The 27,818-nt window shown below is 41.5% G+C and overlaps 1 protein-coding gene across 3 annotated transcripts in view; it reads left to right on the plus strand.

The window, feature by feature from the left end:
• Positions 1-25,539, plus strand: part of SLC11A1 (solute carrier family 11 member 1) — a 32,766-nt gene extending 7,227 nt beyond the window's left edge. For all 3 annotated transcript variants that reach the window (XM_063288884.1, XM_063288886.1, XM_063288885.1), the window contains exons 3-15: positions 758-880; positions 1,273-1,392; positions 3,585-3,691; positions 4,917-4,987; positions 6,153-6,220; positions 7,231-7,386; positions 13,272-13,430; positions 14,611-14,709; positions 15,726-15,845; positions 21,822-21,971; positions 23,531-23,604; positions 24,160-24,313; positions 25,139-25,539. In XM_063288884.1, coding sequence (XP_063144954.1) covers positions 758-880; positions 1,273-1,392; positions 3,585-3,691; positions 4,917-4,987; positions 6,153-6,220; positions 7,231-7,386; positions 13,272-13,430; positions 14,611-14,709; positions 15,726-15,845; positions 21,822-21,971; positions 23,531-23,604; positions 24,160-24,313; positions 25,139-25,219 — 1,482 coding nt within the window. In that variant the 3' untranslated portion in view covers positions 25,220-25,539. The remainder of the gene's footprint in view (positions 1-757; positions 881-1,272; positions 1,393-3,584; positions 3,692-4,916; positions 4,988-6,152; positions 6,221-7,230; positions 7,387-13,271; positions 13,431-14,610; positions 14,710-15,725; positions 15,846-21,821; positions 21,972-23,530; positions 23,605-24,159; positions 24,314-25,138) is intronic.
• Positions 25,540-27,818: the final 2,279 nt, after the last annotated feature.

Consider the following 27,818-nt stretch of genomic DNA (forward strand, 5'->3'; position numbering starts at 1 on the left):
CCTGCAAGGGTTGCACCAATCCAAGATCAAGGTAAGGAGGTGTCCTTGAGTTTCCAGGATACTGTGGGACCAGTGTTGGTCTTTGCAAGTGGAGCCAATCGACTTTTGGCCTGGCTGCTGCTTCAGAGAAAATGCTGCAAAGACAGTCTTGCAGGGCAGGCAGCTGCTCCCTGGTGGGGAGGGATTCCTGCCGCATCCCTTCTGCCAATTTCTGAGTTCCCTCCTGGCTCCTGATGCCATTACAGAAGCATCTGGTTGGCAGGAGCCATGCAGTTTCTTTTCCTGCCAGCCTGTTGATTATGCTGATCAGTAGGAGATGTTGGCACTTCTTGGGCTATGCTGTTTGTGGTCAAGGGCAGGTGCAGCCTCCAAACCACATCTGCCCACCCTTGGCCTAGAAAAAGGCTAGGAGCAATTTAGAAGAACAGGGAAATGTTTATGCAGGATTCAGAGGGTGTTTTCTTCATATATATACTGTTTGTGTGTATGTGTGTATGTATGTACACACACACACACACACACACACACAGAAACACAAATGTGTTGATCTGCATGAGGGAGAGGAGGGAATTCTTTAATTGAGATCAAAGTGGTATTTCTTATGTCAGGTTTCTCTAAGGGATGCTCTTGTTGGTTGACAAGCAGAGTGATCTTATAGGCCTGATTCAGCAGAATGAGCTATCCAAATATGAAAAAGTTGCAATGACTTTTCTTCGTCTAGTTCCTCAACTGAATTTTCCAAATCTTTGTTCTCCAGTATGGTTTCAGTTTCAGAAAGCTCTGGGCTTTCACCGGGCCAGGATTCCTCATGAGTATTGCCTACCTGGATCCAGGAAATATTGAGTCAGATTTACAGTGCGGAGCTGTCGCTGGCTTCCAAGTGAGTACATGAGGAAATGGAGGACAGGCCCACACAACGAGTAGCCTGCAATGTCTTCTCTGTACGTTCTTTGAGATTACTTCAAATACACATTGTTTTCCATCTTTCTCAATTATTCAAGCCCATCCCAAGGGCTGGAATAGGAGAATGCCTGCATATCTCCAGTTCTCATTGCTCAACCTCTAGATTCACAGAGACTTTACAGAGTTGTCCCCATTCATTCTACCCTCTGTAACTGACCTGCCATGCTGTATATGGACATGTGTTTCTGAGATTCTCTCCCAATATGCTGAAGCTATGTAAAAATGGTGGGTCTAAGTCCTGTTTAGGTATTGTATTCTTGCAGAAACCCCTACGTGCTATGTGACCATGTACCTTTGCTCCCTACACAGCTGCTCTGGGTCCTGCTTTGGGCCACAATCTTGGGTCTGCTCTGCCAAAGGCTGGCTATCCGACTTGGGGTAGTTACAGGCAAGGACTTAGGAGAGATATGTTATCACTACTATCCCAAGGTGAGTATGAATATGCAGCAAGCAGTAAATTGCACCACTAGGACAAGCATCGGCAAATTCTGGTTCATTCAGTGTCTACAGTGGCACAATGGTAGTTGCAAATGGAATTGAATTGGCCTCCATTTGTCTTTCTTTCGCTGTCTTTGCACATTGCACCTAGCCACGATGTAGGTAGCTTGATTGTTGTGTGAACCAAACAATTGTGGTTTATATAAGGAACCATGGGTAAACAAAGAATAATTTGATTTCATATTTCAGACTAAGCCACAGTTGTTTCTAATCATAGTTTATTGGTTAAGCCATAATGGCTGGTTTCATGCAAAATGTTAAAACATAAATCATGGTTTACAGACAACAATATCTCTAATTTTCCTGATTTATAGGTTGCCTTTCTGTTTGAAACTACACACACATAAATACAGATTCCAAAGAATAAGAATATATACATTTTTAAAAAATTAACAATAAAATCATTCACTGTTAATCTTGTAAAAATGTTGGCCTTTTTCTAAAAGCAGAGCAAGTGGGATTCAAATGCAGCTTCCAAGGAAGTACAAGCCATAACTGGGAGTGATGCAAAAAGAAAATTCTCCCCCATCTGAGCACAGGAACATTTCCAGAAGGGCCTTTCCCAGAGAACGTATTGAGAGTTGGTCCCTCAAAAAGCCAGGCCTTAAAAGTTTAAGACTTCGGAATTAACACCAATATGCTTAGAAAATCACTGATAACCACTGCAGATCTTTGTTCATGGGTACCCTGTGATCCCTGGGCCTATTTTTTATTTGTTGTTGTTGTGTTGTGCTTTGTATCAGCCTATTTGCTTCTTTTGCACTTATTGCCAATTCCAGACATCTTTACTTTTTCCAAAGTATGCTGTAATAGTTAAGATGGGAGGTGATTAAGTTCTGGATAACTGTTGCCAAACCTGAGTTGCTCAGGCATGGTTGCAGCTGCCAAACTAATCTTGTGATTCTTCTTTCATTGCTGCAATAGCATGGATTCCTCCAGGCCCTGAGTTGGCCAAGAAGTATGCCCACATCACTGGCACTGCCCCCACAGCCTAGCTGTTCTCTGCTTCATTAAGAAGGCCAATAAGTGGAGCTGTTCTTTTCAGCTTTAACGTGGGATAAGTTAAGGGCAGCAATTGGTGGATTCTTTTGGCTGTGTTTCCCCTCCAACACCATCAGCAGCCAGAAGGAAAAACAGCCACATTCTCTTTGATGAGCAGTGAGTGGGATGGAGTACTGTTAGGTCACCATTTGGAATGGTTTTGCACCTTTAAAGTGGCCCAAGTAACAGACAGCCTGCATGGAGATGCTCTACATCCCAACAGGTCTCTCAGGCTATTTTTGAACATGTATCTAGTGATCTTCTGGAAGTATGTTAAACCTGTGTCTAAAAATAAGAATTTTTATTATTTTTTTTGCTTTTAGGGTAGGATGGGAGTTATTAGCCCTAGGGAGGCTTCCCACTCACATGCCTACTCTTCACACATACATACAAACACACAAACACACAAAGTGAAAAATGGGCTGAAAATACTCAGTCATGAACCTTCAGGTAATGTCTGGTTGTCACTATTGGCTTCCTACAGTCCAGAAGGTCAGATGCTGACCTGTAGATCCTGACCTTTAAATATAGCTACAGTGACCATGTTATCTTGGAAAAAATAAAGGACAAATCTGAAAAAGGGACAAAACTGAAAGAGGTTCATAAGGATAAAAACATTTAATTGTTTATGTTTATAACTTTGCTTTACAAAGGAAAATTCAAGAGCAAAACCAAGAAAAACTTTACAAAAATGCATATTCTAATACAAATATCTCAAATCAACCAGTATATGTAAATTTACTTTTAAAAGACAATTCAATGTCCATATTTTTCACATGAATGTGGAAGACTTTGCATCAAGTGGTACTATTTGCATGGTAAAGGTTATATGACCAAAATAAAGGACAACAGTTTTTGAAAAATAAATACATCTAAAGGACAACTTTCTGAAATAAGGGACTGTCCTTTACAATAAAGAACATGTGGTCACTGTAAATATAGCCCATCCCTAGATTAGTGTCATGTGTGAATGGTGACCACTGAGTTTCTATATAAGTTAGAAAGAGGCATCGAGAAATCCTAGTGCGTCAACTTTTCCTCTGTATCTTCTAACAGCCTCGCTTTTGTCCTTTCTGCTGTAGGCCCCACGTGTGCTGCTCTGGATCATGATTGAAATTGCTATAATTGGCTCTGATATGCAGGAAGTGATTGGGACAGCAATTGCTTTCAACCTCCTTTCAGCTGGACGGTAAGGTCCCCATTTTTCTGTGGTCACAAGGCAAAGCAATGGGCAGGTCTCAAAGACAAATGCTGTGAATGCTCTGGCACCACCAAACTCCAGATTGTACCATTGGTTCTCTATAGGTTCCTGGAATCAGGAGAGATTGGAGTCATATAAGGTGAAACCAATGCAGTCATTTTTCTGCTCTTTGCAAATCAGGCATAATTCCTCCCCATTTTAAATACCCTTCTGGCAAAATGGTTGGGGTAAGGGATTGCCAAAGCAAGACACTGCAACTTTTGTCACATATTTCCTGATGATGTATTTCAGACTGGCCAAGACACAATTATGGAAGCAAAGAACACAGTACTTCAAAGCTGCAGGGTCTAGAACAGCCTTCCTCAAAGGTTAATGCAAAGTAAGGGATAATCTTTGGGGAAGATTTATAACTCAGTGGCAGAACATGTCTCTTGCATGCCTGAGGTCCCAGGTTCGATCCCCTCTAGGTAGTGCTGGAAAATATTCCCATCTAAAGCTTGAAGAGTTTCTGACAATCAGTGTGGGCTTCACGGCATTCACTCCCAATTCCTCAAAAGCAAGCTGAGTCTGATCTGCACTTCACTTTCACCTGTCTTGAAGTGTTATGGCCTCTTGATCTCTAAGCAAGGGTAGAGAGAGAAAGAAATTGGTGGTGAGTGACGAGAGTTTCTGTCTATGGGAAAATGTACTGTCCATAAGCTCTGCAGAACTTCAAGTGAAGGAAACAGCTTTGCTCCAAAAGCAGGTAAGCTGCAGCTGAGCCAGCAGTGCATTGACTCAGCTCTTAGACACAGCTGGTGCTGATTATGAACCAGTAGAGAGACCCACGTGGAAAGACAGAGCTGGAAGTCTGGCCTGGCTTAGCAGAAAGCAGTTTTTTTATAATCCCTTGAATTAAAGACACTCTAGATAGAGCTTTAGCCAAACATGAGGACCCTCAATAAGTATTTTGCTAACACAGCTATGTATCTAACCTCTCCCTTACCTATCCTTCATCTATGAATCATCACAAAAATCCTACAAGACTGAAATTTTGCAGTTAAACTTGGGATAAAAAGCATCAGCCCTCCTGGATTTATGCATATGTGATTCCCCCCTTTGGATCAGACATACATTTATGAGAGCAGGATGCCGAATCTTCATTGTACCCTGAGAAATAGTCAGTTCTATGCAATTATATTCCAATGATAAAATTTTATTTTCCCTTTTTCAGTATCCCTTTGTGGGGTGGAGTCTTGATCACAATTGTGGACACTTTCTTCTTCCTCTTCTTAGATAAATATGGTAAATATTGGGCCAGAGGGAAGGGAGGAGTGCATGGCTGAGTCATCTAGTGAGATATTCAAGTTTATGAGAGTCTGGTTACTGTGTAGTTAAAGATATTCCCATATACTGCAATGCCAATACTAATGTCACCACCATGTATTGCCCGTTTATTACAGTATTTATAGCTATCATATGATGAATGCTGTGGAGTTTCCTGCTATGTATTTGTGAGCAAGTATAATGGCATGAGCGTGTATGTAAGTTAGAGTACCTGTGGCCCACACAAAGCATAAGGATTTTTATAGTAGATGTCTGCTTCTGCAGCAGATGGTACAGTACCAGAATCAAATTTTCTGTGAAGACACAATAGATAGTTCTCAAATTAAGAAATGGTTCTCACAATAAAATGTACCCCCCCAAAAAATAGATGATGCTGATGTGACCCAGATGAGGCAATGGCTCTGGGTAGAAAACTAATGAGAGGAGTGCCAAACCAGGACTGGCCAAACCAAGTTAGGACTGGCCAAGCTATGTTAGAAAGTGGGTGGGATTGGTGGTATTTTGCATCACAGAACAAGGCACTCTGATGGTGAGCATCTCACCTTGATTCTTCTGGAACTCAAATTTAGCTGAGGGCTGCAACTGGGGGGAGGGGGGGAAGCGGGGCATGTGCCCCGGGTGCCGTGCTGGATGGGGGCGCCAAAATGAGTGCTTGGGGAGCGCCAAAATGGGCGGAGAATCCATGTTTGTCCCGGATGACACAGACCCTAGTTGCGGGCCTGATTTGGCCTGGCCAGCGAACTGTGAGTTGGGTAGGTACACATGAGTGGGTGTATGTGTGAGCAAGTAAAGCTTTTATTTCAGAAAGTAACCCTATATTTTAAATTTGCATTTGTTTCTGCGTGTTCAGAGTCTTTGGCTGTATCAGAACAGCAAGGAGCACTCAAGGTATTATAAATACACAGTGTGATTTCAGGAAAATAACTCCTATTTGCCTCACACAATAAGGAGCACCAAGTGAAACGTTAAATGCTGCTTGAAGTAGTCATTAATGCAGCCTTGCTGGCTGGAAGCTCTCAGAATTTTGCTCATAGGAGGGCACCAGATGGAGAATAATCTAATTGAGAATCCCAGTGCCTCCTATGGATACTAAACCTCTTTCTCTTTCGTCTTTCCTTGGCAGGTCTCAGGAAGTTAGAAGCCTTTTTTGGCCTCCTCATTACAATCATGGCAGTAACGTTTGGCTATGAGGTAAACCACAAGTGAGGACTTCAGCCACTCCTCTCCAGGATGCCTAGCGATCTGAGCCTTTGGACCTTAAAATAAACCCTCTCAAACCTCCAGCAGAGTAGTCTTCTCCAACCTGATACCCCACACAGGTGTTAGGGTACCAAGTAATCCCCAGCAAGTTAACATCTGGGGAAGGGGCATGTTATTGGAAAGTACTGGGTGGGAACATCTGATCTAGTGATTAATTTAGCCCAATATTCAGGGGCCAACAGTGGCAACCAGATGCCCCCAGGAAGCTCATAACAAAAATACGTGTCCTGCTTCTTCCCTCTTATTTGTACCCAGTGACTGATTTTCAAAAGTATTCTGGGGTTCTGTATTTGGAGGATGAGGTTCCAAATAGCCTGAAATAAGTGCTCTATGTATTTGTCTAATACTTAAAAATAATAAATCCAGGATGATGGCCATGTCCACATCTGGTGACAATGAATGCCAAAAGGAAATTGCATTAGGGGAAAATATTTTTGTGTATATTGGCATCAGAGCAATAGTCAATCATTGGCACTAACTTGACTGAACATAACTGCCTGTGCTTGTATTGAGAATTTCTTACTTTAGGTACAGCTTTGCCACCTAGGCCTCACAAATGAATTACATTGCAGCACCTTCTCACATCTTTCAGACAAATCAAGATAAACAACAACTATACTGACATTCTAATCCCTTTCATAGGGCAGCATCATTAGGCCCTCATCGTTTCTCTTCTCTTCTTAGCTGCACACACCTTCCCTGGCCTCTAATAAACATCTAACCTGTTTTCCCATCTCCTGGCTGCTCTAATTCCTCTTAACATTTGTTCTAGGGTTCCTTTAAGCATGTAGTCCATCTTTCCTTTTTTATTGTGTCTGCCATTTAGAAGATGCACACCTGATAGAGGAAATGAGGGAGGAGCTATGATCCCATTCCAAAAGAAAGCAATATGTATCTTGCCTTTGTCTGCATTGCCTAACCTTCTGTTCTTCTTACTGCAGTATGTGGTTGTAAATCCTGATCAAAAAGAGGTACTGAAAGGGATGCTTATTCCTTACTGCAAGCACTGTGGACACGAGCAGCTTCTGCAGGCTGTGGGTATCGTCGGAGCCATCATTATGCCCCATAACATCTATTTACACTCTTCCCTTGTCAAGGTCAGTGTCTGGCACTTAGATATTTTATTTCGGGGCATAGATCAACAGTTCCGTATCCATTGGATAAGAAGATATCTTCCATGCCTTCAAACCTATTCATAGACCTTATGGCTTATGACAGTGTGATACACTTGTGATGGAGGAGAAGGCAAAGAGAAGAAAAATTATTTCCAATGTCGGTATATAGTATCTTGTAATAAAGCATTATTGCAATTTATGTGACATTTATTGGGGGGACTGCATTTTGCAACACCAGTAAAGCAAACCAGGATAGCCCCCTGCTGGCCAGGTTTAGGCCATATACTGTATCTTGCATAGTCTCTGTGTCTTCTCTGCAGGTAAAATTCCATGTTTTTAGCAATTACAACCTAATAGAAGTGATATGGGAGATACATGACATATTTTGCAATGTTTCAAGATTTAAAATAACAATATCAGGTAGGTCTCATTTACTGACTGCCTCATTTAGCAACCATTCACAGTTACGACAGTGATGAAAAAGTAAGTTTGCGACCAATCCTCGCATTTACGACCTTCACAGGTCTGTAAAGCCAAGGAAAGCTGAAGTAAGATCATAAGCACAGTCATAGTTTAACTTAACAACCACTTCACTTAATAACCGAGTTGCCAGTCCCAATTATGGTCGCTAAATGAGGACTACCTGTAAGGGATTCTGAATAACCACAGGAGAAGGAATATATACTTAACTTTTTCTTAGTGCTCAGAATGTTCCCCCAAACTATTTTCTTTCTGCAGAGGAAGAGATGCATTTTTTTTTCTTCTGCAGGTAGGGAAACAACTTGGCTGTGGATAGATTTTAAGCAGATAATGGCTTAGTCCAAACATTGAGCTAAATCACATGATTACTTGTTTGGGGCTTTGCAATGTAGTGTGAACCCACCCACTTTAGTTTTTAAACCATGGTATACAGCGTAATGTGTTGTACAAACCCAGCTAAATAATTTGCTGACCAACAGATTTGATGTTTATTGTAAAATGCCCAAAATATGATCATAGTGAAAATGAGAGGTTATTGGCCATAAAGTTTAGCTGCTCGATAATTTCAGCTAACTAACCTTCTCCCGCTACATAGGCTAGAGGGGATCTGCCATTCAAGATCTTACAGTCTTCTTGGCTATGGAAATTCTCTCCTATTGGGTTTTATTTCTTGCTCAGTTTTGTTTTGCTTTTTGTTTTTGTCAAAATGTCTTGTTAAAAATACAATTTTAAAAGTACAACTTGTTTGTGTTAAAAACTACAAGACCTAGCTCTTTCCTTGGGCCTTGGAGTCATGATATGTTGGGGACCTGATTGGATGATGGTGTCATTTCTGTTTGGATTGCTCTTTTATGATTTCATTGGTTTCTGGTTTGTTTTATTTATTGCCTTTATTATTTTTGTAAATAACTTAAGGCTGCAAACATACCTTCCTTCTCCTATTTTCCCCACAACAACCACCCTGTGAGGTGAGTTGGGTTGAGAGAGAGGGACTGGCCCAAGGTCACCCAGCTGGCTTTCAGGCCTAAGGCGGGACTAGAACTCTCATACCATGCCTGATTGGCTCTTGGGCTGAGAGAGAGCGACTGGCCCAAAGTCACCCAGCCGGCTTTCAGGCCTAAGGCGGGACTAGAACTCTCATACCATGCCTGATTGGCTCTTGGGCTGAGAGAGAGCGACTGGCCCAAGGTCACCCAGCTGGCTTTCAGGCCTAAGGCGGGACTAGAACTCTCATACCATGCCTGATTGGCTCTTGGGCTGAGAGAGAGCGACTGGCCCAAGGTCACCCAGCTGGCTTTCAGGCCTAAGGCGGGACTAGAACTCTCATACCATGCCTGATTGGCTCTTGGGCTGAGAGAGAGCGACTGGCCCAAAGTCACCCAGCCGGCTTTCAGGCCTAAGGCGGGACTAGAACTCTCATACCATGCCTGATTGGCTCTTGGGCTGAGAGAGAGCGACTGGCCCAAGGTCACCCAGCTGGCTTTCAGGCCTAAGGCGGGACTAGAACTCTCATACCATGCCTGATTGGCTCTTGGGCTGAGAGAGAGCGACTGGCCCAAAGTCACCCAGCCGGCTTTCAGGCCTAAGGCGGGACTAGAACTCACAGACTCCTGGTTTCTAGCCCAGCACTTTAACCGCTAGACCAAACGGGCTCTCTTTATGACTGTGGTTTTGAATTCTTTCTGTTAGGTTCTGTTGAATTTTTCTGTAATTCACCCAGAGTTACTTTGATTTTGCTGGACAACCATACAAATGTTTTAAATAAATAAATAAAAGGCTGAAATTTGTATTAGGGGATTCTTAACACATAGGTAAAGCAAATATAAAGGAAACTACATTCAGTTCAGAAAATGACAGAATTGCTCAAAGTTTATCAACACTAATGTTCTGAAGAGTAGTAACCCAACAGTTAAAAATTATACATAATACTAAAATATAAAGCTTAATAATGACTAGATAGCATCTTAATCTTACTTTATTTGATTAGCAAGCATACTATACATTTGAAAGAATAACCATTTCTGATCATGCTATATCATATTAGATCACTTTAATCCAATGTCTTCAGTTCCTTTACTCTTAAATCGAAATTGAGTTCTTACTTATTAAGTAATAGGTCCTTAATTATTTGGGCCAAAGGTAATTATATCTAAAGGAATACAAAATTACTTTTTAATACTCAGGCTGAAAATGAACCTTTGATGTAATGCCATGAAAACTCTTATTAGAAAGTATTTATATGTGAGGCAAATTATATTTAAAAGAAGCAAATACGAAGAGAAAGAGAAAACAAAATTAAGCACAAGGAGGCTAGAAATGCTGATTTTTATGCTGCTTTTATTATAAATGCAAATAATAATTAGCACTGGATAATGAAGACATTAATAGAAATGTAATTTCCTTGAAACATAAATTATTTGAGTTTGGAAGCTATTCTCCAAAAATATTAGATTTTATCATTAGAAAACAAAAAACAGAAACTTTCTTTGATAAGTATAATTGAACCTAGTAATAATCAGAATCCATTGTTTAAGCAAAAAGATATATAGAATACTTTTACAAAGTATTATTCTGTTTATAAATCAATTCTGACAATGCTGAAATTGCTAACTAAATCATTAATAAACACATTACTAAATTAATTGATAGATATACAGATTATCAAACAATAATAGAAAATGAAGACATTAATGTAATTAATTTTTTTTTAAAATTGTTAAATTCATGAATGGATGGCTTTGGAGTGGATTTTAAAAAAATAGATACCAAATCTATGTACACAATAAGGTATTTGCAGGCACAAAAATTTCTGACTGGAAACCATCTTGGCTTCTAGTTATCTAGCTGGCTGGGGAATTCTGGGAGTTGAAGTCCACCCATCTTAAAGTTGCCAAGTCTGAGAAACACTGCTATAATCTAACTAGGGTTCTAGCAGATGTCATTATACTTTCCTGTTGCACTTTTAGATCATAATAAACCAATATTCACTGCTCTACTATCCAATAGGCAAAACAAGGTTTAAGTAATTACGCCCATACAGAACACTTGACAAGTCACTTTGTGTGTGACCCAAGCATCCCTCCGAATCCTCACTGCAAAAACATGAAGCACATCCACTTGAAAACTCAGTATGGCTGCTTCCAAGTCCTGAGATCTGCTGTGCATGCAAAGAAGGCTTAGAGAGCCTCGAAGGAGCTGTGCTGAAATTCTGAGAAGTTGCTTCATAGCTTGAATCCAGCTGGATGCTTTCCTCACAACTAAAGTCCCCCATCAAACAATCATTACAGCCCTATTACATATCACTTTGAGTTTGTTACTCAAAGAAATATAGCCAATTCAATTATAAAAATACATAATCTATTATACTATGCTAAGCTTTCTAAAATTATACTCACTTCGCTGGTTTTTGTTGATTTCAAAGCACGTGAGAGAGTAAAATGCTCATTTCTTAACAGTTTTTTTTGCTAGAAATGGGATTTGAACCTGTGGTCAGACATGACTGCATAAGTGCTAATCAACATCAGCGAAGCAGGAATAGAGACAAGTTTCAAATAAATCAGGGCACTGTGGATGCCTATTTTCCATATGAAGATTGGCACAGAGTATTAGGAAGAATAAGAATATTCAAAGCCTTAATATAAAAAAGAAAATGTCATGTAATAAATCAGTTTGCAGATGATATGATTGCTTTTCTTACAAATCCTAACAGAGATACTGTCTAATTACAACTTTAATACATTTCCCACAGTGGCAGAACTAGAAATAAAGTTTCATAAATCATGTCTGTGTTAATTAACGTTGATCAGAGTGTTGCAAAAACACCTTCAGAAATCTACTAGTCTAAAGATTCCCAGGGTAGGTTTAGATATTTAGGAATAATTATGAGAAAAGATTGTTATCAATTTTTAAAAGTTAATTGTAATTTTTTTTGTGACAAATCAAAACAGATCTTTTCTTGGTAGAATAGCCACCCTTAAATTTTAGTCCTGTTTCAAACTTTTCCATTTTCCTCACTTATTATTTTGGAAAATCCTTTCTTTGTGGAGTTATAATTATTTTTAAAAAACCTAGAATAAAACAATATAAACAAAGCTACGATGAAAAGTAGTATAGCAGATATGACACATTACTGCAGTGCTTTCAGTTAAAACGATTCACTTATATTATTCAGACTCAAAACTTAAAGCAATACATACCTCCCAGATACTAAGAAAGTATTTTTAAATGATATTGGCTAAGCATTATCTGTGAAAGTAGCCTGTGTAATGCTTAGCCAACATTATTTTAAACCATGGTTTACTGAAGAAGCCATAATGGTTGCACATAACCTGAAGCCATAATGAATGGATTTATATGTCATGCTGGCCCAAAAACAAAGCATGTGATAGCTTCATGTAAGGTATGAGGACTGAAGCTGACAAGGGTAGGAAACAAGAAGCCAGAGAATAGACCAGATGATTGTGTAAACACAGTGCAGTGCCATCAACAGGGAGGCCTGAGAAACAGACTGCAAGAAGTCTTCTACAAGAAGGCAGGAGAAAGGGATCCAGAATTTAAACCCTGAGGCTCTGCACACAAATGTATAATAAGATTCTTAGACTCCGTAGAAGCTGATTTTTGTCAATAGTAGGATGACTTCAGATTTGGAATAAAAAGCACCCAAATCTTGTCCTTGACTTCTCCATGAAAGTTTGGGACAGTGAGTTGGGGCTTCTAGAGAGAGGTTTATTTCAGTCAACTAGGTGTAACCCTGACAAATATGAACCCATCCCTAGACATGTCTGACAGATGACATCTCACCCACACCCTCAAATGGTTGGACTGATTTCAGTTGTCATTCTACATGTTGTCAAGGGTCAGACAACTCTGTCCCTCACAAACCCTAAAATACTCCCCTCTTCCTCCAAACCCATCTTGAAAGAGCCCGTGGTTGTTGTCCTGCATTTGTTCCAAGAACTCATGCTGAGCCAGCCAGCTCTTCCTCCCTCCCTCCCTCCCTTGAATAGTGGGAGGAGGAAGAAGAGGAGGATCAGCAGCAGCAGCAGGAACACGGCTACCAGTCAGCATCATTCCTCTCTCACTTTTGGTCACAGCTGCAGGGAATGGGGATAGCTCTCAGTACTCAGGCATGTTCAATTGGAAAACAGAAGTTTTGCAATTTGACGTTTAGGGAAATCAAGCTGGAAGACAGCTGGCTCTGCTGCACATGGACAACACAGCTTGAGGCCAAAATGACTTGGCTCCAAAGCTCTGGGCAGAAGTGTCCAAAGGCCACCCATGTCGCTAATGCAGCAACCCCTGTGTCCTATGGGGAGAGGGTAGGTAAGACCACAAGAATATCCTGTGGCACAGATAAAGATAGAAATGATTGCATCTTTTCCCGACAGACCCGAGAAGTGGATCGCACCAGCCAGAAGGCAGTGAAAGAAGCAAATATGTACTTTCTGATTGAATCCACCATTGCACTCTTTGTCTCCTTTCTCATCAATCTTTTTGTCATGGCTGTGTTTGGCCAGGCTTTTTTTCAACGCACCAATCAGGAAGCGGTAAGTCATGAGCCCATATTTTCTTCTCCTGACATAAATATCTATAGGTCCTTTCCCCTATGTGTAGGCTTTTATTCTTTCTGACCAAAGGAAATTATAGAAAAGGCTTGGGGACTCCGTCTGTCCATCAGCCCAAGAGCTCTCCAAAAAGTGAACCAAAGAGGAGGGAGAAGTGTGATGGAGGGAGAAGCCAGCAATCAATCAATCAATCTCTATTTATCTATCAATCTATGAATCAATCAATCAGTTCAAGAAAGGGTCAGATCAGGCTGGGGGCTGTTGGGAAATTCTCCAGAAAAATTCTTCAGAAAAAATTCTACTGAATTCTAAAACTTCTACACAGAAAAATCGCCCAGTGCATCCCCATGGGAGAAGCAGTTGGACAGTGGCTTGGACTGTGGCTCACCCCTCCATTTTAAGTGACCCCTCCTCTTCCCTCCCAGTCATGTGACCCAAAATGGAGCTATTCTGAAGGGGTTGGGAATAATCCCTGTTCTGCATGCTTCCCCTGTCTTGTCTTCTCTGCTTCACTAGGGAGGCTTAGGAAAAAGGAGGGTGAGTTATCCCTTCGGCCAAACAGGAATTGGCCATCCTCTTCTTGTTCACCCATCCTAGCCCATGTAATAGAATGACCTACTGTATCTAAGTGATATTTCAATGACTGGGAGTCAGAGAAACAGGGACCCATTAGTGTAAACCAAAGCAGTAAGAGCTTCCCTTTACCATTTGTGAAGAAGGAAGAAAATTGAGAGGCAGATTTTTGTAGTGTTGGTATATAAGAGAACTGTTCCTACCATTAGACAGAGGAAGCTGGCCATCTTAGGCAACAAAGGCTAGAGAAAAGGGGTACAAGTGATGGTAAGGGGCAGAAGGACAGACCTGTGGGTCCCACGTATTGGTGTGAGAGTTGTAAGTTGCTCTAGAGAGTTTATACAGACACACACAGAGACACAAAAAGGGGCTAGTAGGGATGACAAGGAACATTGGAAGAAATTAGTAGCATTAGAGAAATTTAAGGTAGAGTTACCCTACAACTTTGCAAACAGCAGATTGGTCTTTTTATGGCAGAACAAAGAGTGCAGGAATTTGCTGCTCCAAGGTTCCTTTTCTAGAGTAATAAGTCTCTTTCTGATGTCAAATGGGACAATCTTGGTTTTATCTTATGTCTTATATGCTCCAGCATGATGTCTGTGCCAACCACAGCTTATTCTTGAATCAGAGCATTTTCCCCAACTTTCCCGAAAATAATGAGACTGTGAGTGTGGATATTTTCCAAGGGGTAAGTATACAGCAAAATGATGGCTATCAGCTAAATTGCTGCTGATACAAAATAGATGAACTTCATAGAATCTCCAGATGAACAGTCAATTACTTCTGTTCTCCCAAGGAGTTGCACTGAGAAGCCAGCTGGCAGCCAATGCAGCTCCCATAATAATGTTGTTATACTGTATGGGTAAACCTAGGAATGCCCATAATTACTTGGTCACCACATGCTGAACCAGCTGAAGCTTCCAATTGGTGTGCAAGGGTTGGTTTGCATTGCAGTAGTCCAGACATGAGTCGACAAGGGCATGAGTGATCATGAGCAAAGCTTCCTCTTCCAGAAATGGTTGCAACGGGGACATAAGATGTAAGTGCACAAAGGCCCTTCTGGCCATGGTCTCCACCTGCTGTTCAGAATATTGTGAGTCAACTTTGTCTGGGGGAGTACAGCCCCATCTAGAGTTACAGGTGTTAAACTGATTCCAGAATCAGTTGGCTTTCAAACCTGCAGTCATTCTATCTTGCTGGGACTGAATCTGAATCTGTTTCTCCCCACCTTCCAAATACATCTTCAAATTCCACCACACTGCCTTTCTAACCAAGGGTGAAGATGTGCAATGAAGTATCCTCTGCATATTGATGATATCCCAACTTCCTGCAAGTAGATGACCTCTCCTAGCAGATTGATGAAAGTGTTAAACAACAGGGAGACAAAGTCTAAGACCTATGGATGTCACTTCTATTGCTTTTTAAGTTTCCTTATCTTGAAGCCTTGGGGTTGATTTAAGGTTCCCTCTCACCCACTCCATCACTTTCACTTTAATTAGAGTTATTATCTAATTACTTTCTGGTTTTAGTTCTTTAGGTTGTTGGTATTGTCACTATAAAGTTAGGCTTTAAAAAATGAGATGGTGAGCAGCTTTGTGGAGCCTTGCAGGATGAAGTCAAAATGATTTTATGCATTTTTACAGGGTACAATGAGCATATGCATTGTGGAATACAAAATATGAATTTTTGCCTCTTTCTGTGCAGGGAATTATCCTGGGATGCTACTTTGGGCCCATTGCTCTCTATATTTGGGCTGTTGGAATCCTTGCAGCAGGTCAAAGTTCAACCATGACAGGAACTTATGCAGGACAGTTTGTTATGGAGGTGAGAAAATACCTTGGCATGTATGTAAAAGGGCAAGAATTGGACAAATGTCCCTCTCAGATTCATCCTGATTCTTAGAGAACTTTCCAAACAAGTCGAAAGGCACAACTACACTGTGTTACTCAAAAAAAGGGGGAAATCACTTATTTTCATCTGTGTTAAATTTTACTATCTTTATGCTAATTTTCAAAGAGCTTAAATTATTATTTTTAACCATTTTAGGCTTTGTGAATCCTGAATATGGATAAAGTCAAACAACTAGTTTTTAAGTCCATCAGGGCAGAAAACGGGAGTCAAATGCACTGGGCAAGCTACAGAATTTGGATTTCTGGATACTTCCATTTTAGACAGAAACAAAATAGTAAGCTATAAATACTGACACAGATCAATGTAAATTTAATGCGACCAAGCACTTGGAAACAGAAATGGAAAGAACACAACTCAGCTTTATCATCACAAGTACAACTTAGTAACATTTCTTTCTCAAACATCTACCAACCACAACAGTTCTTAGCAATCTAAATATGCCCTCAAATATGTCTTGATGTCTTTGTCAAAGTATGTGTGAAACCAGAAGCTTCCTGATTCATATGACCATTTCTGATCTCTATTATTTAATTTAATAGCTGCTGGAATCCCAAGATTCCCATTTCTCTCATCACCCTCCTGACTTGTCCCACAGGTGAAATATTCCCTCTTTTTCTAATATTTTATCCCATAATTTTCCAGCTCCATGTGTCCTTCTAAGTTCAGCCTCATTTTATCCTGCTGGCATTCCATCAAGGGAACATCCCTTAAGGCCTTTCCCATGGCACAGTTCATATGCTATCCTTCAGCTGGTAGACAACTATTTGTCTAACATTTGTTTTCCATACTAGCACTATTTCTTTTTCCCTGCCCCAATAATCTCTGCTCTGGCTTGCTACCTGAAGGTGGTGTCCTGGATTCTGGGTTGGCATAGCATGTTGAACAAAGCTGTTGGTAAAGCCTTGTAGCTTTCTTGCTCTTCCCCTTTCTGGACATCATCAGCCAGTGTGAAATCATCCACCACCAATGCTAGCAGTTTTTAAGATGGCTAAACCAATACTCTACCTTGCCTGCCCAAGCCTGATCAAAGAGCTTACCCAGGTGAACATGAAGCAAGTGTTGGCAGGTGGATGGACAAAATTGCTGTCATGTTCTTTGAAACTCTATTGGGCTCTGTTCCAGCAGGAAAAGTCACCTCCTCCACCTGTGATCCCCAATGGGATTATCTGAACACAATCATGGACAAGAGCACATCTAAAAACCCCTAACACTGCCAGGTAACAAGGCCTAGCTATCATTTTAATTTCCCACAATGCCCCACAACAAAGCTACATTGCTGTGGGGTCCTTGGTGCTCTCTGAGCCTGGTTATTTTCTTGCAGGGGTTTCATTGCCAGACTAGGTAACATCTTCAGTGGGAAAAGGGACTGGGCCTTGCTCTCTGTTTATATACTGTGGGTTGTCCAGCTTGTGTTGGTGGAGGTGTTGTTCTCTCCTGGGAGTTCCTTGATTGGGCGGTTGTTCCCTGCTTGGTTGATTGCCTGAGTTAATAGTTCCTTGATTAGGGTTATATTGTGCTGTTTGATTGTCCATTGTATTAATCCTAGTGTTGATTTTTGCATATCTGGGTGTTGATTGCTGGCAAGGGAGTGTCCTGGTCTTTTGGCTTTTCTATTGTCTCTTTTGAATGGTATGCAAATGTTGTTTACCTCCATGTGTCTGTTGATGGCTGCTTGGTCTGAGTGCCAGGCTTCCAGGAATTCTCTGGCGTTTTTTGGATTTGGCTTGGTTTACGACGCTCACCGTTTCCCAGTTGAAACTATGGTTGAGTCTGTCCATGTGCTGTGAGATTAAGGAGTTCTCATCGTGTCTTCTGACTGCTAGTTGGTGTTCGTGGATGCACTCTGCTAGTCTTCTGCCTGTCTGTCCTACATACTGGCTGCTACAGTCTTTGCACTGTATGTTGTAGATAACTCCTGTTTTTTCTTCTTGGACTACTGGGTCTTTTGGATTGCTTAAGATGTTTCGAAGAGTTTTAGTTGGTTTATGTGCTATGGTGATGCTGTGTGGTTGTAATGGTCTGTTGGTAGTTTCTGAGATGTTTCTGATGTATGGCAGTGTTAATCCTTTTCATAGTTTCTGTTGGTTGGGTTGTAGTGGAATGTAATGTAGTGGAATGTAGTGTAGCTACATTAAGAGCATTGGGGAAAATTAACATGCAGGGCTAGATCCGAGTGCACAAAGCCAAAAAATTATTGAGTGGAAGCTCAGTACGACTGATGCCACGGCAGCAGACCAAGGCCACTGCTGGCCCCACATCTAAGTGCTTAATTTGAGCCAGGTCTCCTCTGAATTTTGCTCTAGGGCCAGTCTGCCATGTTGTATTTTCATGCAGGAAGATGCAGCAGAACAAAGAGTCTGTTGTGCAGGCACAGAAGATGTTTTCCTGCTTACAGTTTAAGGCTCTTTTTGCTTTTATTTGTTTCCACTGTTAGATGAAGCTTTTTTTTTTTTTTGGTCAGACCGCAGCTTGTAGTTGGTCAGGAAAGTCTTGTAATTGGTGTTAGGGTTTTTTAGATGGCGTCTGCCGAATCAAACTTCAAAAAGATCCAGAAAAGCAGTGAAAATATACCTATAAATCATTAGAATAAGAGGGTTGGTTAAAATGTGCCTCTTTTTCAAGACAGGACAACTGTAACTCATTAGCCTCCAGGGTATAATTCCAGTTAAAGCTAGGTAAAGACATTTATCGGGACTTGTGCCAAACACTAGTGGTAAACCTGCGCTGTAAGAAATTGCAATGCTGCCATCTATAGGCTGATTGCAAGTCCACCATTCAGAAGTGCCCAGATGGATCAAAGCAACCCTGCATTCCCCAGGAGTCCAACAGATGCCTCCAGAAACCTTGTAAATGGAGGGGGGAAAGGCAATATTCTCTTCTTTGGTTCCATAACAACCAGCATTCAGCAGTGTATGTTCTCTATAAACTTTATCATGATTAACAAGGGATAAATTCCTTCTGGATAAAATCTTTGAAATGGGCTTCTTCCCAAGATCATTCTTATGCTGTAATACACCCACGTAAACATACTCTTTGTGCACATTTATCTGATCCGCTAATTTGATCCACATGCTGTCCCAGGCTATAGGATGCTGTAGGCATAATTTTAAGATTGTCTTCTCCAAGCTGAAGTGCTCGGGTTATGTTAAGCTACAGGGCTTTCATCCCAAGCCAGGATGGCCTGAGAATGCAAGTGAGGGAATGCAGCCTCTAACCCAGTTTAGAAATAGATTCCCCAAAGTTCACTGAAAAGGAGATATTTTATATCTTTATTTCTTAGATTTATAACCACCTTTTCTCCAGGAACAGAAGGCATGCATAGAACATCTTTCTTCTATTTTTTCCAGAACAGCCCTGGGGGGTGGGGGTTGAGAGGGTGGCTAGCCCAGTGAGCTTCCATGGCTAAGGAGGGACCTGAAGTTAGGCCTCCCCACTCCTATGGCTCTTCCCTGTGGCAACCCTAACTGCTGTTATGCAGTGTGGGAGCCAGCGGAAAACTTTGCCACCTTAAAGTGCTGACCGCATTTCCAATCACTACTCTGCTGGGCAATGACACAGAGTAGGGGTTCTGTCTGCATGAGAAGTGGGGAAAGAAGAGGGGAAACAGGAAATGCCTCTTTGGGTGCCAGTAACTGGTCGTCTGCTGTCAATGCTGCAATCCGATAGAGTCATTGCTCTGTGGGATCAAAGAACTGGCCACAGTTTTTCCCCCATTTCTCTCTTTCCCCTTTAGATTCAGGAAGAGCCAATTTCCCCCACTGGAAGAGGAAAGTGGGTTGGATCCAACTTGGCAGCCAGCAGCCCTACAGTGAAGCTTCCTACCCACCTGCAGCTTGGATGCTGGAGGGCCTAAGCCACAGAGTGGGGTTATATAGGTGTCCAGAGTCTTCCAGAAGCCTGCTAGAGAAATCAAATAGAAGAGAATTGGATCAGCCATCAATAGACACACAGAAATAAACCATATTTATAAGCCATTCAAAAGAGACAATAAAAAAGCTAAGAAGGGAACAAAAAAGACCAGAACACATCCTTTCCAGCAGCCAACACCCAGATAAGCAGGGATTAACACCAGGCAAACAATCAACCAGAAAACAATAGCCTAGTCAAGGGACTACCAAGGAGAAAAGCGTACCCCCACCAACACTGGCAGGGCAAGCAACTGTATATAAACGGAGCAAACCCCGCACTCACCAGCACTGATGATGTTACCTAGTCGGGTATTGAAACGTCTCCAAGCAAACAACCAAGCTCAGAGAGCACCAGGGACTCCACAGTGCTAGAGAAATGTCAAGAACTCCCTCCCCACCATGGGTAACAGGAGAAGGTGGGGAAAAGAAGGGAGGGGGGGAGGAATGTCTCCCTTGCTGCCTGTTCCCTGATCCTGTGGACACTGGAGAACTGACAAAGACTTGATTTCAGCCTTGCTCCCTTCTGTAGGGGAGCGTGGGTCTTTTTGGTATCCAGAGAATTGGCACCTCAAAGAAAAGATTTCTATCCTTGTCTCCCATTTTTCTTCCACTTATGTTGGCAAGAGAAGTGGGGGAGATGGCTTTCTGGCATGGCGGGAGACTCACGGCTTTCTGTAGTCAAAATAGAAATGGCCCTGAAATCAGTGGCTGGGAATCTGGAATCAGTAGGAGCAGGGCACCCACCCTTCCCCTCCCAAATCTACCTCAGAATGATTCACCACAGATTGACCGCCCGGTACAGCTTGTGCCATCAGAAGCGGGAAAACATCACTTTTGAAGTAGAGCAAAGAAAGATGGGGTGATGCCTTCACTTGTGGACCAAGGACAGGTTGAGGATAATATTGTGCATTCTTGTCCTCAGGAAATGGTTAGCAGAATGTTATTGCACTGGGGCAAGCAGGCGAGCCCCTAGTCCATAACTGGTGGCCACTGGGGTCAACTGCTGTAATTTAAGCAAAGCTTTATTCCTGTCCAGATTAATATTGCATACATTTCAATACTTTTATAGCAAGCAAGATCCTTTTGGCAGGAGTGTGGTGGGGGGGGGGGGTTCAAGTGAAAGTGATCTGCAGATGGGGACAGAGAATGGCTCCAGTGAAAGTTGTTACTATTAAAAGCATCAAGAACCAGGCAGAAGACTATTGTTTAATCTTTTTCATTGTTCTTGTTTTTCCCTTTGCTTCTAACTAATGGTGCTCTTCCAGTGTTCTGTTCTGAATCTATTCCTCCATAGGTGGTGTGTAAGATTCAACAGGCTCTCCGTGTCTTCATTTTTTATTTTTGAACTGGAGGTTCGAAAGTGTATCTTGGCTTGTGAAATTCACACCTTTTCTGCTTCTTAAGAAATTAGGCAAATTGCTTGTTCTTTTAGAGCACCAATTTGATGTCTAGGAAATGCTCTATGACTACCAATGCCCACCACTGTACCCATTTGGGAAGAATAACCCTTACACAAGCTCTATATTCCAAATGCGCCCTCCAGCCAACTAACTTTTTTTTTTTTTTGCAATAATTTAACTTGACCACTAGGTTGCAACCTTTTTTCAAAATAGTTGCAGTTCTGTTAGTGATGAACTGTACTTGAAGTTGCTGTTCCTTCTACTGGCCCCTAATCATGGTACAAAAATGCCCAGGCAGCATCATTTTTCTGCCCTGTACCCAGGACGCTGCTTTCAGCTTGTCCCCAGCCTACAACTGAGACAGGCTTAAGTAGTTCTTAGCTGTAACTGTAATTTAAAGGAGTGTTTTCCTTCTTATTCTGACACCATCGAAGAGCAGCCTCAAGGTATGCAAAAGAGGCTAAACTTGGATTTTTCAGATGACGGCGGGGGGGGGGGGGGCTTGATAAATGAGGCAATGTCTACCAGTGACTGATAGTAGCTTGACTTTTATAAAACTAGTTTTTTTTTATCCCCCTCAGGGTTTCTTGCAGCTGCGCTGGTCTCGCTTTGCCCGAGTGGTCTTCACTCGTTCCTTTGCCATTCTTCCCACTGTCTTTGTAGCTGCCTTCAGGAATGTAGGAGACTTAACAGGCCTCAACGATCTTCTAAATGTCCTACAGAGCATCCTGGTGAGTTTCTAGTCCCCAGCAGCAACCTTCTCTCAAGATATTTCAGATTCTCAAAGACCTGACTAGTTGTAGACTCCCATATGGATCCTCTAATCCCATACAGCCACTTTCTGAATCTGGCGCCCTGCGGATGTATAGACTTCGGCTCCCAGAATTCTCTGCAGTGGCATCTGAAGGGGAAATTCTGAGTGTTGAAATCTACCATTTTGGAAAGTACTCAAGTTCAGTCAGACTACATTAGGACTATAATTCCCGTTATTCCCTTTCTTCCCGACCATCCTAGTAATGATAGTATTTGTAATCCAGTGTATCTAGAGGCTGTCCATCTGGGATGAATGCTACTGGCCTCTTCCTGCCAATCTTACTTTCAAGGTACTCCCCACATTTTCTTTTAATTCTGCCAGTAAAATAGCCATCTCTCTGTCTATATTCACATGGCATCTTAGCCAGGTCAGGGGAAGATTAAACAGATTGCACAACATGCTTAATTGGTGTTCACCTTGATTTTGTTTTTGGTTTGTTTGTTTTTGTGGCTTAATGTATTCTGCAGGCGCAGCTTGTCTGCTTAGTTTAAGATTCAGTTTATTGTGAGAATGCAGAAAATGGGCTAATTCAGTAACCAAGTTAAGTTTGTTTTGTGAATGCAGACTCCCAGTGGAAATGCAGCATGAACATTGCTGATTTGTTAGCAGTAAACTAATTTATTTAACCACATTTGCCAAAAAAATTGTGACAACAATCTTTATCTGATAGGGACATGAAGGAAAAGATTATTCTAGGACTTTCATCAAATTCCTAAAGTGCTGTGACAGGAATGGGCATTCTACAGCCATCAAATGTTGTTGAATTACAATTCCCAACATTCCTCTCCATTGGCATGCAAACTAGGGCTGCTGGAAGATGGTTCAGCAACATCTGGAAAGCCCAAGATTTTTCACTCCTGAGGACAAAGCAAAGACTTCTTCTCTGATATTCTATGGGTTAAGACTAGAGATAATATGCTCAAGTTACAGGAGGGCAGTTTTGACTAAACTTCAGGAATAACTTAGTGATGGTAAGTGAAGTTGGACAGTAAAAACACAGTCACAGCTTTTCAGGCTGAACCTGGATGCTCATCTGCTAGCTTTGGATATCTTTCATCAGATAAGGAATGGATTACAACCCAGCATGATTATATGGTCCTATAGCAGTGTTAGACAACGTAAGTGACTTTGATTAAATCTAAAATCCAACATGAACAGTGGTTAGGAATTATAGTAGTTGTCCAAAAATATCTGGAAGGCACAACATTGTCTATACTGCTATGATGTAATACAAGTTTGCTAAAGATCCTGTGAGACAAGCAAGAAACTGTAGGAATTTAGGGCAAAATGCTGTCATGAGTCTGAGAGCAGTGGGAACTATCCAATGGGCAATAGTCCCTTAGAAAATATTTTGGTGTTCTGTACATATTGTTCCATTAAAATTTCTGGGACAGAGAAGGGATTCAGAAAGAAAACATAGTGCTCATTTTTAAAACCTGCATGCATGCTCAACCTATTTTTTCTACCTAATTCTAGTTACCTTTTGCTGTCATACCTGTTCTCACCTTCACCAGCATGCAACCTCTCATGAAGGATTTTGTCAATGGGATGTAAGTAGCTAAATATGGATGGAGACTCCTTGGTGATTCTGAGGACCATTTCCGTCTTAAATTTATATTGTTGAATCTGCCACAAAACCACACTGTCCAGATCTCTATCTTTCATCAAAGTCTAAGTTGGCCATGTTTGCTTTTTCTTCCATATAAACAGCTTTTTCTTCAGGTTGCTCTATAAAGAAAAGATGCTCAGGAGGTGTCCCTTTCAAATCAAGTTTAACCCCTGGTGACTACATGGATATGCCCATCCTTTCTTGGCAATAATATGTTGCAATAAATATAGGCATTATTTATGCTAATTACAGTAGTTAGAAGATTGCATGGTTTCCTTTTCTTTAAGGACAAAAATGGAAGAAATCAAGGTATTAGGTGTTCTAAGAAGAGGGAAAGACTTCTACTCCCCACTGAGCTTAACCTTTTCCACTCTGCGTGATTTGGCAGATGTAGATCCAAAATGTGGTTGAGATGGGATTGCTTCAATAGCCTTGATCCTCCCATGTTTTTTTTTTCTTTCACTCACTTTCTCTCTCTGCTGGTTTTTTTTTTTAGCATTGGGAAATTTCTAATGATCCTGATCACTGGATTAATCTGTACAATCAACCTATACTTCGTGGTGACAAGCATCATAAGCCTGAACTATCTGGCATACTACATTGCCATATCATTTGTGCTACTTGCTTATGTGGCCTTCGTCTGCTATCTGGTAGGAAGCTTGTATGTAAATTGGGCACCTTTCATAGTAGTTGATTATCCCCAAATTGGATTTAACCGATATACAGATTAACTATTCAACAGATAAGATTATTGAATCTATTGCATTAGGCTGTTCCTAATGCAAAATCTCCAGAGAAGATCATCAGTGACCTGAGTCCTAGTGGTGAAATAGCAATGCCAGTTTACCCTGAGTACTCAGTCAGCCCTTGCGGATCTCTTTTTCTTCTCCCATTCCTAATCATAATTAAAAGTAATGTTATATGAAGATAGACAGGTTTTTATGAAGCAATATAATGATATTCCTGGAGAAGGCACAGAACTAGACTGGCATTACGTAACATGCTAAGCCATAATGTTGTTTCGCTTTAGCACAGCATGTTGTGCCAAATCAATATGCCATTTTTAAGCAAATCATGGCTTAGCACAACTTCTGGGACAGATCTATCCGTCCCAGGGAAATGATATCACCTTAAGTAAGTTCCTTGTGGAAAGAAAAGGAGCTCACATATATGTCTTCCTGGGACTAGAACATGTTGGCTGAGAATTCCAGGGACGGCAGCCCCAACATATCTGAAGGGCCAAAGTTTGAAGACAAATTTAAGAATGTAAGAGAATTTGTTATGGGGAAAAACTGGTTAGTCACACGGGAACACAGAAGCTTGCTTGCTATTGCAGGTGGTGGAGAAAATAAGGAAGGTTCTTTGTGTGATGGTCAAGACCCTCCCTCATTTATTTACTTATTTTATTTACCCTTCTCATATACATGACTTATATGAGTTGTTCTTGGATTTTGTCTTCTCTTTCACCATTCCAGATTTGGACCTGTCTCATTTCACATGGAGCTGCCTTCCTGGCTCGTGGGCCCCATACTCGGTTCACTTATGGACTGCAGTGATAGTACATCCCACCCATCGCCACTGGAAGCAGCTGAATCACTACTGTCTCTCCCCAACAAAACAGGAAGCAGTTGCTCTTGGGGATCTGCCAGGAGGCAGAGGTGTCAGAACCACAGTTTCTCTTGGCAAGGGATGGACTTCAGCATCAGAAGCGATCACTCAGCAGCACAGTGCCTGCCTTGCAGTTGAAAAGTTCCAAGGACAATTTCTGGCATTCCTAAAGAGACTTCAGACCCGGAAGAGCTGTGGTGTAACTTCCAGAGAGGGTTCAAGACTTGATGCACCCTTGTTTTTAATCCTGATGATATGTAGCTAGTTAGGGGGGGAAAGTGTAAAGAAAGAACGATGAAGAAAGCATTCCAGATACTCACGACCAGAGGTGTGCAGCATCTACCAGCTTGAAAGCCAGACTGGCTTTGTGTGGGACATCAAGACATGCACTTCAGTAGTGGGCAGGGAACAAGCCTTTTTCGGGGCAGCAGGTTCAGGAGCTTAAGGAATGGGGGTAAAGACCTAAATTTTTGACCCCACCATTGGTGGGGCCACAAAGGAATGCTGAAAAAATGCACATGCCCCTTTGGTTCTACTTTTTCCACCACTGCTTTAGACTTTCTCCTTCAAGCTGCATACACTGGCCTGTGATTCTCTGTGGGAAATCCACCAAAAGAATACGTACCCTATATTTACACTGCAGGATCTGGCAGCTACTCCTTCTTTGTCCCACTTTAACATAAAGGCAAGTATCAGAGCCTATCACTGGCAATTCCACAGCTCACACTCTGGTCACTGTTGATCCATGGTCTCGCTCCACATTCTCCGTGCTGTTGCTGCTTCACTTCTGCCCTTAGGTAGGAAGGAGTAATGAGAATGACAGATGAAGCAGTGGATCATCATGATTAGAACAAGGGAGCCCACTCAATGTATGGATTCACACATTGTGCTAAGCCATGGTTTATTTAACTACGGTTTATTGAATAATATGACATGGCTTCTTGGATTTACCAATTGCAAATGTTGGATTTATACAGCACACCAAACCAAAGCAAAATAACCACATTATGATTTAGTGTAAGGATTGATATCAAGAGACTGAAGAAGGTATCTTGCTCTAGGGATTCTCAAAACCTGTAACAAACACTATTAACATAGTGTGGATTGGAAAGCTTCCTCCTCCTCTTAGACACTTCAGTCCTCGCACTTCCTTTTCGGATCACAGTCTTATTTAAATGTTACTTCCATGCCACTGGGTGGGTAGCACATAATGCCATGGCTCTAAGGCACAGATGGAGTGACTCAGAAAGAAAGGAAATGTTGGAAATTAAACCTGAGTGTTCCTTTTTGCAAAAGCTGCATATTCTGTGTACCATGAAGTTCTGTCCTGAAAGATATATTAAGATGAAAAAAAGGATGAAGCTCCCATACCTTAAATTGGCTTGGAAATGGATGACTACAGAACCCCTAGATACCTCCTGATTACAAATATTACATTACATTACAATTATATTATTATAATATTATATATTAGAGAGTGAAAGGTAGCCTTGCAGCATTCTCATCTTCATTTATTCCCCCAGTTGGGTTTTGACCCAAAGAAAAGAAAATGAACTGTGGGCCATCTAGCCCAAAAGTGATGGTAGTGTTTTTTAAGTACTCTTGGATTAAGCTCGGAGGACCAGGAGAACAGTCTGGGAGAGGGAGGAAAGGGTTCAATACATCCTGGAGGAGAAAAAAGATGTCGGGAAAAGCTGGGGAGCAGAAATCAGCAGAGGAAATGAAGAGAGGAGGATAGCCAGAGAAGGAGGGAAGAAAAAAAAACTACACACCTCCACAGAGAAAGCCTCTGCATACAGAGAGAAAGGCTATCCCAACGTTTTGTGGCTGGCCGTGCCCTTCCTGGCTGCCAATCTGTGGTGATGCTCAGCAAGCGTGTTCAGCCTTCCAAACATGTTCATGATCTCCCAGAGTCTGGGGACCCCTGCCCTCAGTACAGTAGTTAAATAAAAGGGGGGGTTTCCTGCTACAATTCCAAGTACCCTTTAAAACCTGCATAGCTAGCAAAACTATAGGAGCCCCATCATTCTTAGCATCCGATTACTTTATCTGAGGGAAGGAGTTGTCAGTTTCAATAGTTGTACCTGTTTCTCTGTCCAAAAAAGCAACCTGATGATATGCAGAAATTGATAGGTGCCAGACTCTGTTCCTGGGCAGCAGACACTTTTCATCTGCTTATTTTAACTGATTGGCAACCAACAGCCCATTAGTACAGCCTCCACACGCAGCAGGGAAAATGTGTCTTTTTATTTTTAATCTGTGGCCCCATAAACCGATCGTATCTTGTTAACTGACTTTTTTATTGCACTGAACTGGTTAGTTAAGTCATGGAAATAATTAGGACCGCATAGATCAACACTGACATTTTGTGGCCTTTTGTACCACACGCACATACCCCAACACAGTTTTAGATTAAAGAACGCAGTTTTTTCTTCAGTGAAAAAGATTATGAAGTGATTTCCAAGAATCAAAAGATGTGAACTGTGTGGTACTGATAGGGTTACTGAAGACATTGTTAATAAAACAAGTATTTTGAAATTTTCAGGG

Source organism: Candoia aspera, chromosome 1 (assembly GCF_035149785.1).
Source record: "Candoia aspera isolate rCanAsp1 chromosome 1, rCanAsp1.hap2, whole genome shotgun sequence".
Taxonomy (NCBI): Eukaryota; Metazoa; Chordata; class Lepidosauria; order Squamata; family Boidae; genus Candoia; species Candoia aspera.